An 18,909-nucleotide genomic window follows, 5' to 3' on the forward strand; every position below is an offset into this window, starting at 1 on the left:
AAATGTCCATCAATGACAGACTGGATTAAGAAAATGTGGCACATATACACCATGGAATACTATGCAGCCACAAAAAAGGATTAATTCATGTCCTTTGTAGAGACATGGATGCAGCTGGAAGCCATCATTCTCAGCAAACTATCGCAAGAACAGAAAACCAAACACCGCATGTTCTCACTCATAGGTTGAAATTGAATAATGAGAACACTTTGACACAGGAGGGGGAACATCTCACACTGGGGCCTGTTGTGGGGAGGCAGGAGGGGAAGGGATAGTATTAGGAGATATACCTAATGTAAATGACAAGTTAATGGGTGCAGCCCACCAACATGGCACATGTATACATATGTAACAAACCTGCACATTGTGCACACGTACCCTAGAACTTAAAGTATAATAAATAAGAAAAAAAGTCTTGGAGTGTGTGTGTTTGTGTGTGTGTGTGTGTGTGTGTGTCTGTGTGTGTCTGTGTGTATGCATGTGTAAGCAGGGGGTACATGGGTGTATCTATACATACATATATATGCACATATATGTACAGTTTAATGGGCAGTGTATTCATAATTTTTATTTGTATTCCCTTCTCCCAAATGGAAGTTTAGTTCTCTGGCAAATACATATGCATTACAATGAAACAGGAAGTGAAATATTTATGTAATTGTCAAATTTAAGCAGTGGATACTATGTTATTATACCATCAATTACAAATATTCTTTGAGTAATTTTTCTCGTTTTCATAAATACAGACTTTTAAAGTAGACCCTTTCTGATACAAATAATATTCCTTTCTAAAGCATTCACAAAATATGTGGATTTGTCTGAACCTGTGTTCTTGGTTTCATTAATATATTATCCATCTACTTAGGCTAGCCAATGATTTACACAATTTGAGCCAAAGTTTGGTAGGCATTTATAGATTAACATACAATATAAATAATCTCAATCAAAATTAAAATTTAAAGCATGAGTAAAATGCTCTTTCTTAGGATTTCAAAATAGTAGCTTGAATTTGTGTTAATTAATTATGTATAGCAGGACTTGGGAAACCTTTTTTATAAAGGGCAATATAGTAAATATTTTAGGCTTTGCAGACCATTAGGCAAAATCAAGGAGATAATATAGATACTTATACAATTAGAGAGAAACATATTTCTACAAAATTGTTTTTTCGTGAAATTCCATTTATTTGATAATTTTTTTAATTATAAACTTTTCATAATACAAGTCTACTAATGAGAAAAATAGAGTTATTTTGTGGGGAAACATTTCACTTAATTGAAATTTGAAGTTAGTATTTTCTATCATCAAAATCAATTGCAAATGTTCATCTGCTACTGGTAGTTTGTTTTTTTTTCTTTTTTTTTTTTGTTTTTTCCCTGTGAGGGACTCTCGCTGTCACCCAGGCTGGAGTGCAGTGGCATGATCTCGGCTCACTGCAACCTCCACCTCCTGGGTTCAAGCAATTCTCCTGCCTCAGCTTCCTGAGTAGCTGGGATTACAGGTGCCCGCCACCATGCCCAGGTAATTTTTTGCATTTTTATTAGAGATGGCATTTCACTGTGTTAGCCAGGATGGTCTCGAACTCCTGACCTTGTGATCTGCCCGCCTCAGCCTGCCAAGTGCTGGGATTACAGGTGTGAGCCATCGCACCCAGCCTACTTTTGATTTTTAATGAGATTTTACCTATTTCATCTTTGAAAATGTCTCTTCATACAGATAAGTACTGCCTAGTACTGATATCATTTCACAGGCATATTTTAATTGTGCATATTCATTGCTTGGAAGCCATTTACAGAATGTTATTATATTCTTCTTTTGATATTTGACTGCGAATTAATAAATTTTAGGTGAAGGTTAGGTGGAAAGCCCTCATTTTCAAAGATAACTAGATTTTGAATGCGAAAATTTTCTTTGCATTTGCCTCAAGGTGTGACACCCTGCTAGAACTGTAGTTAGAGCTCAGAAAATATATCCACTACACATTTGTGGAGGAATCTAGATCTCACTTTTTGCTTGAACTTTTGGCGGCATGGAGAATGTATAAAACTGCTTGACATGTGACTAAAACAACACAATAACTACCATGGTATATATTTTGCGTATATGTACTTTTTTGGTCTGGTAATTTGGGGTTGGACTCATTTTGAAACACTATCAAGTTTACAGCAAAACCTAATTTCCAAAAGCATTCAGTATTTGATAAGAGTGTTTAAGAATGATTCTTTTTATTGAGAAAGAAGTTCAGTCTCAGCCCTGAGCTCAAAAAAAGTGCAATGAAACTTCATCACCACTAACGCATTGACCTGCTGTGTGGTAAGGCAAGTCAGGATATTCAGTTCGACTTCTGACAAAAAGTCATAGAACTGATGATGTTTATATGAGAGCAAACAAAGTATAGCATTTAACACTACTAGTTCAATGACACCTGAATCTTTTACACGAAGTGCCTGCTGGGGAATAATACAATGAAAAAACATAGATTTTTTTAAACACTTTACATTGTAATAAGCTTTGTAAACTTGTCTAAGCCTGTTTTTTGCTTCACGTATATTTTTACCAACACCAATTGTAACAAATCTTAGCAGATTCCACTTCAGGTTGTAATAAATTAGTGTTTTTTTCAACTTTTCTGAAAATATTTTTGTCTGTTGTTTCTCAGACTGCTCTAAGAGGCGAATTCTTCAGTGTATGTTTTTGTTTTTGTTTACACTTTCATTGGTTCCTCAAATAAACAAGAACAGGTGAGCAGTGTCAGTAACATCTGTCAACTTGTCAAAAGCCAAGAATACTATTGAGTAAAAAGTTGTCTTAAAAAAATTTGACTATTGATGTTGCTCCCAGTGTTCTCAACTCTTCAAGCAATTATTCTCACTAAGAATAATTTAACACATTCTAACTAAGAATCTTTAACACATTTATTTTCTTTAGACACGTTTCTTTTGCCTCTGAAATCATGTCTGATTTAATTAAATCACCATTGGTAAATGGCTTTCCTTGGTTGGCTAACAAATAAGCCTCTCAGAAATTTAGTTTGGTTGTAGCCTTATTTTGGATTATTTTTGTGAAGAAATTTGCTATGATAAAACATTTCATTTTATGTTTTCTAATTTTTCAAACTCTTGATTTTTAAAATTGGGAATATTTTGATGGCTGCTTAGTCTAGTGATTATTAGAATAGGTATAGTGTTACAAAATAAACACAGTATTTTGCCCTTTAATTTGATAAAATACTCTGCACTGTGCTGTGTCTTAAAAATGAGATATTTTACTATTTTTTCTTGTTCTGACATGAGGAGTATTCATTGGTGATAAACTTAAATAAAATATCACAGTATGGTGATATACATAGCACTAAAAATGCTATCAAGTTGTAACTATGCCACCAAAATTTACAGTAAGCTGAACAGCAGCAGAAGCAATGTGAACAACCTATTGGTTTTTGCTTTAACTCTTTACTCTGCTACTGTTGAGTAAAAGCCTTAGACAATATGTAAATGAATGAATGTGACTATATCCCAGTAAAACTCTATGGACACTAAAGTTTGAGTTTCATATAATTTTCAGATGTCACAAAATGTTATTATTTTGATTTTTTTTCAACAATTAAAAAATGTAAAAGCCATTCTTAGCTTAGCATCTCCTGGCCTGTGGGCCACAGTTGACTGACCCCTGATATTTATAGTAAGCCTCCTGAGAGAAAAATGATTCTATCATCGAATTCACCTCAAAGTATAGTAGATCTTGCCTTAAGTTATGTGAGAGAAAAAAATGTGTACATGAATGTTTGTCAGTATGGACTGGTTCTAAGAATGATTACCAGAAAATATTAAGGTACTCTACTCAGCATCCAGATCTTGTTTTCTAATATCCTTGCTTTCTAATATCCATTAAAAGGGACCAGGCTCCTTGGAGAAATAGTTAAGTCTGGAGCTAGGGCAGGGAATACACAAGATGATCCTGGAGCATGTAGTAAGGCTGGAAAGTAAGGAAGTAAGTGCGAATAATAAAACAAAATAAAATAGTGAGGGTATATTGAAGGGACTTAAGAGGCAACTGAAAGACCTCCCAATAGCCCAAACTGGATAAATAATGTAGTATTGGATGTAAACCAAGGCATATAAGTTTCTATGAGTCCATATTGATAAAAATAAGTGATTGACTCAATAAATAAAACGAGAAGAAGAGACACATCTTCATAGAGAAGAATTATAATTAAATTATGTAGGTAGTCTCCTCTCATAGAAGTAGAACATAACTCCTCACTTCATTTGTATGGGCTGGAATAAGGACTCCCTTCAAAGGAAAGAGGAGGAAAAAGAGTAACTTTACAGTAGAGAAATATGGCAAACACTACCTTAGCCAGGTTACCAAAGGTACATGCTATCAACATAACTTAGCACAATTCTCAGTGATAAGTCATGTTGATAGCATGTACGTTTGGTAGCATATGATGAAAATGGCACTTTACCTATATGGTCTCCCTCTCAAAACCCATAATCCCAGCTTAACCATGAGAAAAACATTCTATCAAGTATGCTATTCTAAAACTTTATTAAGATTATATTGATACTCAAATTCATACACATGGCATTTGATTTCTTTTAAATTATTGCGATGATAGCATGATCCTAGAATGACCATATTCAGAATTTGCAGCAGAGACTGAGTGACTTGAGTTGTTTTTCCAGCAGTACAGCCCTTATGTAGTGTGAGAGGCCAGACATGTGGTTGCTGAATTGTAGGAGATACACATGTAGACAATTGGATGAGTAAAGTTGAGTGAATGGAGTCTTGGCAGTACCCACCACCCCCCAAAAAAGAAAAAAATAGCAAGAAGCAAATATTGAAGACTCCGCAGCTATTATGAATAGCTGGTTCTGATAGCACTTAGACCTTTAGTATTTCTTGGGGAGAGGGCATACAGTTGTACCACATGTGACATTTTTGCTCCCTTGGTCTGATTTGAAACTTGCTGTGTCTACTTTGAGTGGGGTTTTATTTTGTTTTGCTTTGTTGGTTAAACATAACTATCTTAGTTATTCTAATATGATCTCTTGAACCTAAATGACTCCCTGAAATGGAATCTGTGACTTTCTGTTTTTACTGAAATCTGAAACCCAAACGGGGAATGATAAAGATGGTTTTGACAATACAGGAAACTCATTATCAGGAGATAAACCATAGACTTCCCAATTGTCTTTAATTTACTTTAAATGCATTGTATAAACATCTATAGCATTTACGATTTTGATGAAGATGCTGAAACTTAGATGACTTGTTTTTGTTCTGAAATCCTTTGTAGTTCCACCTAGTATTAAAGGAGGAAATGTCACCTCAGACATATCAGTATTGATCAACAGCATTATTAAACTGGAATGTGAAACACGGGGACTTCCAATGCCTGCCATTACTTGGTATAAGGACGGGCAGCCAATCATGTCCAGCTCACAAGCACTTTATATTGATAAAGGACAATATCTTCATATTCCTCGAGCACAGGTCTCTGATTCAGCAACATATATGTGTCATGTAGTGAATGTTGCTGGAACTGCTGAAAAATCATTCCATGTGGATGTCTATGGTAAGGAACAACATTTGCTTTAATTATATACCTTTCTACCTATGCTTTCTAATATGCAAATATCCAGTTTATTCACTAATAATCCTCGGTGGGTTTGTCTTTTTCAATATACATGGATAGGAATTGGAAGAATTTGTTCCATGATTTGAAAAAATATTTTTAAAACCTAAGGTTAGCAAGAGGGTGTCTATTCATTCAACTAACCTTTGCCATGGCACTTGGAGCATCTAGACAATTTGGTTATTACTGAAAAGGCAAAGTAGTTGTTGGGACTAAGATCATTCTCTACTATTGGTCTTTTATAAGCCAGACAGTCCAGAGTTTCCAGAATAATTAGGACAGTTACAGATTAGCTGAACCAATAAATTCTTTCCTCAATAGCTTAGAGGGAGACAGGCATACAGATAGATTTTAATGGTCAAACTTTATGAGAAAAAACAAAAACTCTTCTTTATTTCATTAGAATGTATTTTGTGACCACACAAATAATTGCCTGAAATGTTGCTATGTTTCTCCCTAGTTCCTCCAATGATTGAAGGTGACTTGGCCATGCCTTTGAATAAGCAAGTAGTTATTGCTCATTCTCTGACACTGGAATGCAAAGCTGCTGGAAACCCTTCTCCCATTCTCACCTGGTTGAAAGATGGTGTACCTGTGAAAGCTAATGACAATATCCACATAGAAGCTGGTGGGAAGAAACTCGAAATCATGAGTGCTCAAGAAATTGATCAGGGACAGTACATATGCGTGGCTACCAGTGTGGCAGGAGAAAAGGAAATCAAATATGAAGTTGATGTCTTGGGTAAATAAGGATGCCACTGCCTTGGTTCTCAGATTCATAGCAAAACCTGATTAGTTTGTTAAATGCTTTTGTTGTTTGTGCAATAATAAAACAATTAAGAGAAGGTATAGTCCTCTGTGCAACTGTGGATTGCACATTACCAAAGGGTGGATTTGTCACCAGAGTCTCAGGATCTAGAATCTTACATAAATCTTCCGCTGGTTTTGATAGGTATACTTGATTTTGCAAGTGCATAGATACATTTTTACGTCTATGACAATGTCTAATCGCAGTGAGCAACAACATGGTCTTTTGCCATAAACACTGTGCCAGGTAACAGGAAACCTAGTCTCTGGGCCGTGGAAAGTCATCTTACAACCTTGAAACCCAGTTTCTTTATCTATAAATTCAAGGCTTTTGAATAGATGCCCAATTTTGGGAGTTTCTTTCTCTTGTGCTTATGAAAATAAACAATATAAAATATGAATTAACTTTATATTCACCTGGCATCAGTGGTACCATAGTACTAGATGGAGGAATAGCTATGATATGTAAAAAGTATGTTTATTGATCCTGACAAGTGTTTACTGTAAAATGTATTTAAAATGCATTTCAAGTCCCCTTCATGTATCAAACTACTATCATACTTATCAACCTTCTGAACTGCTATGTATTATTGCTTCATGTGATGGTGTGTTTTTTGTTGTATACATTTCTTTGTGTTTTACATTCCTGTTGTTTTCTAGTGCCACCAGCTATAGAAGGAGGAGATGAAACATCTTACTTCATTGTGATGGTTAATAACTTACTGGAGCTAGATTGTCATGTGACAGGCTCTCCCCCACCAACTATCATGTAAGGGTTTTGGTATGTCTTCTAAATACCGCTTTTTGTTTTGAGTGTTTTAGAGGTATCTTGAAAGCTGTTCTGTACCATTAAAAAGGATTGTATGAAATTGTATTCTTTATATTCCTCTTTTAAGACATACTCTATCTATATACAAGGCAATGTCTACTTGATAGTCAAAAGGCACCTAAATTTGCTCAGTTAGAGGAATTTCATTGTATGGACTTAGAAATTACATATTTTGAGGAATTCCATTGTATGGTCTAGAAATTACATATTTAGTTCGCAGAGACAGTCTATTAAGCAGTATTGTCAGACTCTCCTGAGGTACTGAAATGTTTGACAGACTACTAAATAAAAAGAAGTATACCAGACATATTAGCTAAACAGAGAAAGTTAACATGAGTATGTGTTTACCAATTCTTTTTTTCTTATTCTTTAATTTTCAAAGCATGTATTAAATACTTAGCTTTTGTTTCCAAGTCACAATGGGATATGCAGAAGAAGAGTTAGTCAGTGAAGGAAATGAAATATGTTCACACATGATTATAAAACTAACTGGAATGTATAGAAATGTAAAAATATAATGCTATATGATTTCAAAGTTTTGTTTACAGTTGTTTTAAGATTGTGTATGTTTTGCTGGTTATTAAACATTGAAGAGGGTAATATTTAGGAGCACTTGTCTCTTTTCTAATTAATTTGTTTTTCTAATTTTAAATTTTTTTGTACATAGTGGGTGTATATATTTATGGGTCATATGAGATATTTTGGTTCAGGTATGCATACATAATAATCATGTCATGGTAAATGGGATATCCGTCACCTCAAGCATTTATGCGTTGTATTGCAAACAATCCAATACTTCTCCCTTTTTTGTAGCCTAAAATTAGTAGGAGAATAAAGAACTCAACACATAATTATTGGGTTCCAACAATATGCCAGCCTCTATGTTAGGCCAGGTTTCCTTTTTGCTTCTCTTTTTCATTTACAATTTATTTTACAGAGTAAGCAACTAGGAAATTAGACAAATATACAATAGAAACTTTATATATCTTCTAGGATATGATTGACTTAAAATATTTATCCAGACTTCCTTTTGCCTTTTTCTATAGGTGGCTGAAGGATGGTCAGTTAATTGATGAAAGGGATGGATTTAAGATATTGTTAAATGGACGCAAACTGGTTATTGCTCAGGCTCAAGTGTCAGACACAGGCCTTTATCGGTGCATGGCAACAAATACTGCTGGAGACCACAAGAAGGAATTTGAAGTGACTGTTCATGGTATGCTGAATGAGAGACAGGAGCTTTGCATTTTAAATTACTTTATGCATTGTTTTATTATCTAACTCAGAATTGTAGCTCAATAATGTGAATAAATCCTGAGTTGTGGAAGGTAGTGTAAAGGATATGAATTTCAGTTGTATAATGACAGATTTTTTTAGTACTTTATTGACCCAGAGACTCAACCAAGATGTATCATGTGAACACATGTAGACAGTAGCCAAAATAATTCTGGGAAATAAATAAATAAATAAATGTAGACAGAATTTAAATGTTAGGAAGTGTGTTCTACATAGAATGCCAAGGTCTGAGGAATTAGACCAAATAAGATAGAAGAGGCATGGAACAACTTCCAAGTAAAGAGGTTATGTAAGCGTTTAAGGTTTTACCCAAAGCAAGAGGGATGGTGAATACAGTAGTTTACAGAAATGGTGGCTGAAGATGTAATTGAAGGATCTGAGGGACATAAGTACATTCACAAAACTGGCACATTAGGAGTATAACCATTACTCTGATGACAGAAGCAACCCTCTGCCAGGGTATTGTGTGTCTCACTTGCTGGCAGAACTTGGGAAGGGAGTACTGGAACGAGAAACTGAACAGCCACTTGGAAACCACAAGGAGTGTCTATGAATGTCAACTTTATTCTCCCTCTGTCTCTGTAGACTGCTGTTTTCTTGATTTTTAGTCCCATATCCCATGATGGAATATAGATAACCCTATTTTTCAGTCTCAGTCCCAATTCCTGAGGGAGGAAATCTGGCAGGCCCAATTTAAATAAAGTTACCATTCCACATTCAATCATCCTTGCAGGGGCAGAGTCATGCAGTATAAATATGGCTAGAAATCCACCTTGATTTAATGAAGTTGTCCTAGAGAAAGGGAGGGTCATTATAGATTAGTAAAACCCATCAAAAGACATAAGCCAAATATACATGTGGATTACGGTAGCCATAAATACATTTTACTTATTCTTTGGAGATTTAAAAATCCATAGTTAAGAAGTAACTAATCTATAAAGTTGCTAAAAAATTAGAAATTAAATGCATGGAATGAAAGTATTTCATTGTTCGTTAAAATAGGGATTTGCTTTTTTTTTTTTTTTTTTTTCCCTGAATTTTAAGGTTTCAGGTTCTTGCATACAGATTTTTAAGTTCGACCCCACTGATTATGGTTTCATTTCCTCTCCCGCTTCCTTAAATATAGTTCCTCCAACAATCAAGTCCTCAGGCCTTTCTGAGAGAGTTGTGGTAAAATACAAGCCTGTCACCTTGCAGTGCATAGCTAATGGGATTCCAAATCCTTCCATTACATGGTTAAAAGATGACCAACCTGTGAACACTGCCCAAGGAAACCTTAAAGTAAGTGTAAGTATTACTTAGCCTAAACTGGGAAAGCTACATAGATCTTCCTGGAAATATCAAATTATTCTTTCTTAACTGTAGATTTTCCTGTTGGACAGATTTTGCAGAAAATTTATTAAAAATATCCATTTTTCTTAGAGTTTTTAAGAATTTAACTTAATATTTTGATTTCAAGAATGGAATTAAAGACTAACTTTAACAATGATACTGATTTTAAGATAGTGGTCATTATTTATACTATTTTGATTTATGCCTAATTTAGCTGTTAAAAAACCGGTGTTTCACAGATGAACGATGTTCATCACTAATAAACCAAAAATGTTCACCATTGAGTTAAATTAAGATAAAGTCATATTTACATAAATGTAGGTAAAATAAGTCTTGAAAAATATTTTTAGGAATTAGTTTATAAGCTTCAAGTGGTCAAAGACTCAATTTTTTAAAAAGTGAATAAGTTCACATTTTTATCCTTCATAGTGAGTATAGTCCCTGGCATATAACTGTATCTCAGTACATTTATCTCAGTTGTTAAATTAGTAGATTGATGATAGATAGATGATAGATTTCAAATCTGGATAATCTAAAGGATGCATTTGAAATAAGAATTAATAGATTTTGCTAATAGGGTCAAGTTAATTAACTAATGCGGGCTTGAATTTTACTCGTGAGTTTTCCCTAATGAGAGATATGTTATGTTCCTTTTTTAGTAGAAGTGAATACTGTAGTAGTAGTGAATATCTGTTAATTTTTAATTCCTATTCCAAATCCAATGGAAATAATCTCACATCTTTGTGCAAGTGAAAGATTCAGTTTTTAGCCTTCGGCCATAGTGAAGGTAAACAATTGTTTACCTGGGAGACAGGTATTTATTGTGTTATCATACAAAAGTAGGATTGCAAACCATAATGAATGATTTTAAGAGAAAACCTAGAGGTGTAAGAACATATCATGAGAAAAGCAAAGACTTCTAGAATGAGAAAAAATTATGGGAAAAGCCCTGAGTAGAGTTCAGAAGACTTTATAGAAGTTAAATGGGTGAATTAATGAAAGAGAACTGAGTAGAGTGGTTCAAGAATATGTGCATGGGCAAACAAAGCAAAGGTGAGCATGGCACCTCTTAAGGACCAGCAAGCCAGTGGACTGAGGAAGAGACCAAGGGAGAGGTGGTATTAAAGACTGGAGACTAGGTAGGAGGCACTTAAGTACAGTTAATGATTTTATTTTTACTTTAAGGCAATGAGAGACCTTTGAAGAGTTTTAAGAGAGGAGTGACATGATCAGGTTTGCATTTTAATATAGTTATCCAGACCCATTCCAAAGAATAAATTGGAGGAGCCAATGATAGATATGTAGAAACCAATCAGAACCTAGTTACATTTGTCTAGGAGAGAGAAAAGATAGAAATTGAGACTCATATGCTGGTCATGCAGATGAGGATACTTGGATAGATTGGTGAGGTATTTATTAGTTAAATCACTGAGGGTTGATGAAGGACTCTGTGAAAAGTGAAGGAGAGGGATGTGTCAAGGAAGACTCCTAGGATTCCAACGTATACAACTGTATGGCTAGTGTTGCTATACAGTAAGTTTAAGAGACAGGAGGGGGACAAGTGTTGCCATATAGTGAGTTTAAGAGACTGGAGGGGGACAAGTTTGAGGTGAGAAAACTGATTTGAGTTTTAGATTTTAGGTGGTTAAGGTGACTATGAGATCAACTAGTGGAGATGTCATTGAATATATGGTCTTGGAGCTCGAAGGAGAGTTCTGGCTGGACATATTGGCATATCAACGATATTTGAAACCATGGGCATGGATGAGTTAATCCAAGGAGAGAGTAAAGGGTAAGAAGAAAAAGGAGAGAGGACTGACCTAATTCAGCCTTAAAAAATTATGGCATTTAAAGACCATGTAATATAATAGTCCCGACATGAATATAAATGTATGAATGTTTGCTTAACATGTTTATAACAGTACGAATGGAGAATAGGTTAAGTGGGAGTTTACATGGGAGAGTTTGGAGAGATCATTTGGGGTCAGAATGTGGTGAGCCTGGAGGGCTGTGCTGAGTTCAGATTTCATTCTGGGAAAGGTGGAGAGCCATGAATGAACTTTGATGGGAAACTAGTTAAAGGATCAAATTTGAATTTTAAACAAATTATTCTGGCAACAATATGCAAGATAGATTAACAGTTGGGGAGGTTGGAGACACTGGAACATCAGTTAAGAAGCTATTATAATCCCACAGTGGCTGTGGAAATGGAAAACAGGCGATCTGAGAAACATATAGTGGCATAATTAATAGGATTCAAAGTAGGCTCCAAAACCTAGATAACTGGAAAAATAGTGGGTGCCATTAAACAAGACTGGGAACATGCAATCAGAAGTAGACTTCAGAAATACAAGGAAAAATATATGGGCTTAATTTTGTGCAAGTGAATTTGACGTTAAATTTGATGTACTAACCTGTTCAGCAGATTGCTGGAAGGACACATGTAGAGCTCAGGAGAGAAAGTGAGCCTATCCTGTAAATTTAGGAAGCATTAAAGTTTTTCACTGATGCCATGAGTTTAGATAAAAACTATCAGACAGCTATGTTCCTTGGATGTGGAACAGGAAAAGGAAGCAGATTCTGAAAAGTAATCTCCTAAGAAAGTCAGAGAATTAGAACTGAGGGAATGCTTATTTTTTAACACTCAGAAGGTAGACAGTTTCAAGGAGTTGGTAGTCAACCACTCCAAATGTTATAGATAGTGGAGGAGAGTATGAGCTTACTACCTAGGCTGATGGATATTGTGACTGGAAGTTACTAGTAACCTCTGAATAGTATGTTTCAAAGAATAACCTCTGAATCACAAGTTTCAAAATGGCAGAGACCAGTTGCAGTGGGTTTAAGAGGGAAATTGGGAAAAATAGGAAGAAATTTATCTGCATTTCCATTATCCATATTTTATAATTTTATTGTTTTTTTGGCTCTCGTGACCATTTAATAAAAAGTCATTGTTTTAAAACTATTTATGAATTGTTATATAAATGTGGCCAGTTTTTTTTTTTCAAATAGCTTAACTTTTCATCACATACTTCATAGTTCAGTGCTAAAGTCTTTTATTCACTATGACTATACCAGTAAGCTGGCCTTAGGTTATTTTATTTTGTGTTTTCCAATGAATAAGAAAAGGCTTTCCAATCAAACTAATCTATTGTCTTGTGCATGATGATGTGAACTTGCTCTAGTCTATCAAGAGTTTATTAAGATATTGGCATGAAAATATTGTTAGGTATTATACATTTAAATGAAATTTTCTGTCTCAGTGAATGTTTTCAAATCCAAGTATAAACTACAAAAATCATCTGTGCTTTCTGCTCCCAATTAGATACAGTCTTCTGGTCGAGTTCTACAAATTGCCAAAACCCTGTTGGAAGATGCTGGCAGATACACATGTGTGGCTACCAATGCAGCTGGAGAAACACAACAGCACATTCAACTGCATGTTCATGGTAATGTAATTTCTACATCTTAACAAAAGAATATTTGTATCACTTTTTAAAAAATAGTGGGCTCATTTTTATTGAATTACAGTATGAAAGAAACAGGTGTTTATTTTATTAGCCTGTATTAAAAAAAACCTAGTTTTTTTCTTACATTATTGTAATTATCATTGCTCATGTTAGGATCTTCAGTTTTCAGGTTGTCAAATAGGACATACTGGAGCTCATAATTAAATACACCATCCTGTATTTTAAGTTATCTGTATTCTGTTAACTTATAGCTTTCTACAGATAACTTTTGTTGAAAAGACAGAAGTTGGCAGCATTATTTCTTAATCTTGTCTGCGATTTTCTTGCCTGCCTATAAGAAGGATTTCGTGAGTAGAAGCCATCTTTGGCTCAGGATCTTCTCCAATGTGCTGTAATAAAAAGTCTGGGTGGCCATGGAGTACCTCAATAAAATCATAGCTTCACAGTAAACTTGAAAGACTACATAACCTTGAATATACCACTTCAGATCTCTAGAGGCTCATCAGAAAAGGCCAATAATTAGAGGCTTGAACTTTCCTAATTTAGCCAGAATATTTGCAGAAAACTGTTCAAGATTTTAATGTACACGTTATTCATTTTCTCTAATTCACATGATTTATTGTTCAGCCCTTTATTAATTTATTCATTCATATATTCACTTCACATTTACCAAGCAATTAAATGTAGAATAATGTCCTAGCACCTAGCTTAATTCCAGGTGTATAGTAGGCAGTCAAAAATATTTAACAAATAAAAGAGTAAATAGTAGGTGAATGAAAAAGTTTTCATTGGATATTGAATTCATCTAATTTGCTTCTTTGCACATTTTCTTCCATTTGAATCAACCAGTTAAAAAGATTCAAATCATCAGTTTCCTAAATGTTTCCAATAAATCAATTTATTCTTTTCCCAGTCCCTGAAATATGAATGCCTAACTTAGGGATGTCTGCATACATACCGTAACATACATAAACTGCATAAACCGTGTGGGTCTTTATTCTTTCACTGAATTGTTAGTTGGGAGACCAATATCTGAATGTAACCATTTTACAATTGGCTGACCTTGCTAGTGGGGTTAGGGGACAGGCTGACCCTGCTCTATTGTAAGTTGCCTTGCATTTGCTTCATTCCCCATAAGGCCATTATCTCTTCCTAGGGCTCTTTTACAGCTGTCTCCAGCATCTACTCAGACTTACACTTCCATCTAAGAGTATGCTTGTGGAGGAGGTTCTCTCTTCTTTCTTATTTCCCTACCCTGAGGCTCCTTCTCTTCTCCTTCTACAAGCTGTTTACCTTCCTTCTCCCATCAAGTTAAGTTCCTGTCTGGTCTCAGTTACTGGCTAAGAGGAAACAGTTAAGTGGGATACAATGGCATGATGCAATCATCTTACGCACTTAGGAGTCAGGCCAACTTTGGTTTAAATGCTATGCTAAACATGATATATGTTACCTTGAGTAAACTACTTAATTTCTATGAGTATCTGACTTCCATAGTGATTTTGGGGTTTAGAGATGATAGGTGTAAAACATCTCCCACTTCATAGACACTAAATAAATGGTAGCAGCTAGTTTTGCTGACTTCTACTTCTTGAGGTGTTTTAAAAAAGAAGGATGTTTTGTTCTCTAGACTGTTTTAAAATGCTTAAATGAATGCTCTATAATAGCAGCCTCCAATCTTTTTGGCACCAGGAACCAGTTTCTTGGAAGACAATTTTTCCACAGACTAGGGAGAGGGATGGTTTCAGGATTATCCAAGTGCATTACACTTATTGGGCACTTTATTTCTATTATTATTACATTGTAATATATAATGACATAATTATACAACTCACCATAATGTAGAATCAGTGGGAGCCCTGAGCTTGTTTTCCTGCAACTAGACGGTCCCATCTGGGGTGATGGGAGACAGTGACAGATCATCAGGCATTAGATTCTCATAATGAATACGCAACCCAGATTCCTTGCAGGCACGGTTGACAATAGGGTTCGTACTCCTATGAGAATCTAGTGCTGCTGCTGATCTGACAGGAGGCAGCCCTCAGGTGATAATGCTTGCTCTCCTGCCACTCACCTCCTGCTATGTAGCCCAGTACCTAACAGACCATCAACTGGTATCAGTCTGTGGCTCAGGGCTGGGGACCCCTGCTGTATAATAAAGAATAGAGTGTATGTCTCCAGTCCTGGAAGAATCTGCCTAGAACAGATGCTCTAAAATTTCAATATTCTTAAAAGACATGCGAGTTACATATTAAAAATACAGCTTCCTAGGCCTAGTCCCAGATCTCCTGAAACAGCACCTCTAATATAGGTGGTCTGTGAGCCAGTATTTGGAAAAACATTGGCCTAGACACTAAAGACAGTCCTGAAGACTTGCCAGTATAGTCAAGACTGACTGAAAACCAGCGTCTGTGAGAGAAATCAAGTATCCCATCAAATAAAGAACAATAGAAGAGAAAAAGCATAATTGATACCTAAGAAGGCACAAGTCTGTAAACGTGAATATTATAACAAAATGTTGGTTGACAGAGATGCAATTAGGGTGCACATCTACATGGAAAATCATCAAAGAGAAGGGGGCAGACTGGTAAACATATAAGTTAATGCAAAAAGAAAGAGAAGCAGAACGTTAGTCATTTTAAGAGCTTATTAAAAATTGCTTAATCAGAGGGAGAATATAAAACTACCTTCCTGATACAAATCACAGGATAGAGGTAAGGTATGGTAGTAGCTTAAAACATTTCAACTAATATGATCATGGCTTGTGTACATAACAGTTCATCTCCCTGAAGGGAGAATAAATGCTGAAGTGCACTTCTAATCTGATACTAATTTGATCAGCCTGGAAAAAAGCAGTTGACTGAGTGCATGTGATGGGAATCTAGAAATCTAGACAGAAAACTGGCATTTTGACATTCGTGACAATAACATCACATTGGACACATAAGGCTGCAGACCTGACTCTGTCCTCTTCAATACTTGTATTAATGACTTTACTGATAACTGGAAATGTTAAAAAATGTAGGAATTTCTAAGAGACTGGTTGATGATAGACTTCAAAAAGACCTCAGTGGTTAAAATGACAAGTTAATATAATGTGGAAAACTATGCACGAATGGGATGTGAAAAGCATGGCTTAAAAGACACCATGCATTGAAGTACCTGAGTATTTGAATTTGGATTTGGTTTGTTCCAATTACTGTAGATATGAGAATTTAGTTTCATAAAAAAGTTAATGAAACTTAGCAGTCAATAGCAGAAGTTACAGTAGGAGGAAGAGGAGAGGAACTAGCCCCATTAATACTCTTGCTCTTTGAATGCTCCCAAAGTATTGCATACAATTCTTATTCTATGTATTTAAAAAGGCATTACAAAACCTATAGGGAAGCAATCCTCATTTAATTAGGTTCAGTTATTAATTTATCAGCCATCCCTATAGTTACTTTTTAAGTTAGAATTTTTTGTTTTTATTTTTGTTTTTAGAGACAAAGTCTCACTCTGTCACCCAAGTTGGAGTGCAGTGGCATGATCATGGCTCATTACAGCCTGAATCTCCCTGGGCTCAGGTGATCTTCCCACCTCAGACTCCCTAGTAGGGAGGACTACAAGCAAATGCCACCACGCCTGGCTAACTTTTGTACTTTTTGTAGAGATGGGATTTCACCATGTTGCCCAGGCTGGTCTTGAATTCCTGGGCTCAAGACGTCTGCTGACCTCGGCCTTCCAAAGTGTTGGGATTACAGGTGTGAGCCACCATGCCCAGCCCAGGTTTTTTTTTTTTAATCCCAATCTTTATTGAAGGGTAACAGATTCAGCAAATGTTCATTTACTACAGTTGTCATCCAGAAATGTCTAATCCTAAAATATTCAGTGTTTCAATTGTTTAATGTTTTCCTTTCTTATAAAAATATCTTAGATACTACCATTCTTCTTAATCATAGCAAAAGTTGTTTCTAAAAGCTATAGTAAGGGTGCCTGGTCTCCTGGACTAGGAGACCACGTCATGATCAAGAGAAGAGGAACATTCTCATGGGGTTTTCCAGGAGGGGGTGTTCTGTCATTTATAAAGGGCAAGAGCCCTCAGTAGGTGGTCTTTTGGATCATCAAAGTTTAATAATTCTGGAACTTTTTATTCCCTAGACCAAACTATGAAATTATATCTAAACCTTATTTATTTGCCAAGTGCGACAGATGTTTCTACAAACAAATGATTATTTGGAGTCTAATAGTCCAAGCATTCATTTTATCTGCACACAATTATTTCCCAGGAAAAAAATCAACCAAGGTGAAGCACCAGAAAAAGTAAAATATTGTTGCTTCAAATTTCCTTTTCTATATTGCCAATTAATAACTGCAGGATAAAAACACACATTCCTCATCTGTAAAATGGGAAGGATAGAGAGAGTGCACCACAGTTATGGAGGTTATGTGAGGATCAGATGAAAGATTACATGTGAAAATCTTAGCCTGGTGCCTGGTTCCTAGTCAGCATCTGTAAATGACAGCATAAAGGCTGTCTGGCAAAACACATATTTGATTTCTGGCCCTTCTCACTGCACCATTTTGATAAATATCTGTAAAGTCCCTCCTGCCTTTACTCTTGGCCAGGAACTCTCTTGGGTCTGTATTAGTTGTCTGGTAAAAACATTAGTAGAGCACCCCTTATTTTTATTTTATTTTTTAAAAAGTATTTGCTTGGCTAACATCTGCTAACACCCACTCAAAAATGGTTCCTCTATCGTTTCTGTGTTTTGTTTAATAGCTCAAATGTGGCTTAAAGGAGACTTGGGAATGTTGTAGGGAACCTTTTTCTTTTTTCATGGATAACTTCAGTTCAGGACTCTATGATTTTCTTGGTATAGATTAATTTATTCCTCCCTATTTCATAATTTCACTAGATAGAGAATATTAACTCACCAAAATTACATTTAGATCACTTATATACTACCTGAAATTTAACCAGGATTTGAAAGACTCTATTCATGACCTGCGTGATTGAAGGAATAGGTAAAATCTAGCACACAATGTGTCAAGAAGAAGGTATTGTAATTTCACCATGATATGTACATGTGGCTTTTGGAAAAAGGAAAAAATACCCAGCAAATTGAATGGAATTCAACCTTCTTCTTGGAGAATGCCGACATCTTATTATTAAATTAAGATCATAAGATATTGTTACCTTATTGCTACTCTATCTAGAACAGTGTTTTCCTAAATTTCAAGACTATGCATTTCAATGCTAGAAGGGAGCAATGGAATTTATATTTGTATTTACTTTTTTTTTTGTTTTGTTCCAAACATTTATTTATACATAGACACTTCCAAAATACTTTTAAGATAAATGAATAATTTTTATTATTATTATTACTATTTTTATTTATTTTTTATTATTATTATACTTTAAGTTCTAGGGTACATGTGCATAACGTGCAGGTTTGTTACATATGTATACTTGTGTCATGTTGCTGTGCTGCACCCATCAACTCGTCAGCACCCATCAACTCATCATTTACATCAGGTATAACTCCCAATGCAATCCC

At 35.3% G+C, this 18,909-nt stretch overlaps 1 protein-coding gene across 1 annotated transcript in view; it reads left to right on the forward strand.

The window, feature by feature from the left end:
* The window catches only part of HMCN1 (hemicentin 1), a gene marked incomplete at its 5' end in the record, with an annotated part of 290,930 nt that overhangs the window by 108,610 nt on the left and 163,411 nt on the right, over positions 1-18,909 (forward strand). The window contains 6 exons of the mRNA XM_011999163.1: positions 5,303-5,581; positions 6,102-6,383; positions 7,109-7,217; positions 8,324-8,493; positions 9,700-9,854; positions 13,228-13,351. Of these exons, the coding sequence (XP_011854553.1) occupies positions 5,303-5,581; positions 6,102-6,383; positions 7,109-7,217; positions 8,324-8,493; positions 9,700-9,854; positions 13,228-13,351 (1,119 nt within the window). The remainder of the gene's footprint in view (positions 1-5,302; positions 5,582-6,101; positions 6,384-7,108; positions 7,218-8,323; positions 8,494-9,699; positions 9,855-13,227; positions 13,352-18,909) is intronic.

The sequence above is a fragment of the Mandrillus leucophaeus genome, unplaced genomic scaffold (assembly GCF_000951045.1).
Source record: "Mandrillus leucophaeus isolate KB7577 unplaced genomic scaffold, Mleu.le_1.0 Scaffold584, whole genome shotgun sequence".
Classification (NCBI taxonomy): domain Eukaryota; kingdom Metazoa; phylum Chordata; class Mammalia; order Primates; family Cercopithecidae; genus Mandrillus; species Mandrillus leucophaeus.